This window comes from Trichinella spiralis (assembly GCF_000181795.1).
Source record: "Trichinella spiralis strain ISS 195 chromosome Unknown Scfld1, whole genome shotgun sequence".
NCBI lineage: Eukaryota > Metazoa > Nematoda > Enoplea > Trichinellida > Trichinellidae > Trichinella > Trichinella spiralis.
In genome coordinates, this window is record NW_003526940.1 from 2,656,317 (window position 1) to 2,657,132 (window position 816).

At 43.1% G+C, this 816-nt stretch overlaps 2 protein-coding genes across 2 annotated transcripts; one reads left to right on the forward strand and one right to left on the reverse strand.

Annotated features, from left to right (window-relative positions):
- Positions 1–14: 14 nt before the first annotated feature.
- Tsp_08977 (hypothetical protein) lies at positions 15–278 on the reverse strand (the record flags this gene model as incomplete). Its single annotated transcript, XM_003382076.1, has 1 exon — positions 15–278. A coding segment is annotated over exon 1 (264 nt), but the record flags the coding sequence as incomplete, so codon positions are not given.
- A 322-nt stretch (positions 279–600) lies between these two features.
- Positions 601–739, forward strand: Tsp_08978b (conserved hypothetical protein; the record flags this gene model as incomplete). The annotated part of the gene is made up of 1 exon (XM_003382077.1): positions 601–739. A coding segment is annotated over exon 1 (139 nt), but the record flags the coding sequence as incomplete, so codon positions are not given.
- Between the last annotated feature and the right edge of the window lie 77 nt (positions 740–816).

Consider the following 816-nt stretch of genomic DNA (forward strand, 5'->3'; position numbering starts at 1 on the left):
GTGCGAATATTTACATTATACACATTCCACAGAGGCAGTCTGTCATAGGGCATCCATTCCATTCGGAAGTAATTGAACAAGGCTGCTATTGAACCCGTAGCATCTCTGCCAAACAGATCCACAGCAGCAGCTACATCATGAAGCGGCAAAAAAGCCGTTGCCAGCAACATTTTGACTTTTTTCTTCGTTGCTGCTTCATTGATGTAGCTGGTTCGCATCCCAAGATCCGTCACCTTCCGCAGAACTGCTTGGCAGAAACGGAAATAACAGCCTTGCATGCTGACCCCTGGAAATGTCCCCTGCAGTGCAGGGATCAGGGCGGTCTCAAAATCGGAAATTACTGTTTGCAGCTGTAGGACCACACCTAACGTTGCCCGCCTTTACAATTAAAATTATCGATTTATTTCACGATACATGGAGAGATCTTTATGGGACGGTTAAACAAGAAACATGTGGCACTAATTTACCAGCAATAAAAAACATGGATGAAGAACAATTTGGCTGGGAACATTCTGGAACTATTTTGAAAGTTCCCTCCCATGGACCAAACAGAATGGTCAAATAAAATTGATAGATTTTCCTTCTGTACCAAATATAAAAATGGGAATTATGTGCATTATTATAGAAATAAAAAAGCGGCCGATCAGAACTTCCACATTCCCCAGTGGGGGTGGAAACCTCCAGCCTACTGGGCGAGTTTGGCGGGAAGTCCTTGGAAATTTTTGTGCCCGTTTTTCCGGTACATTTGCCGTTTTTACACCTTTTTATAACGTTGGAAAACTTGATCGGCAGTTTTCCAAAATCAGCAGAATGCAC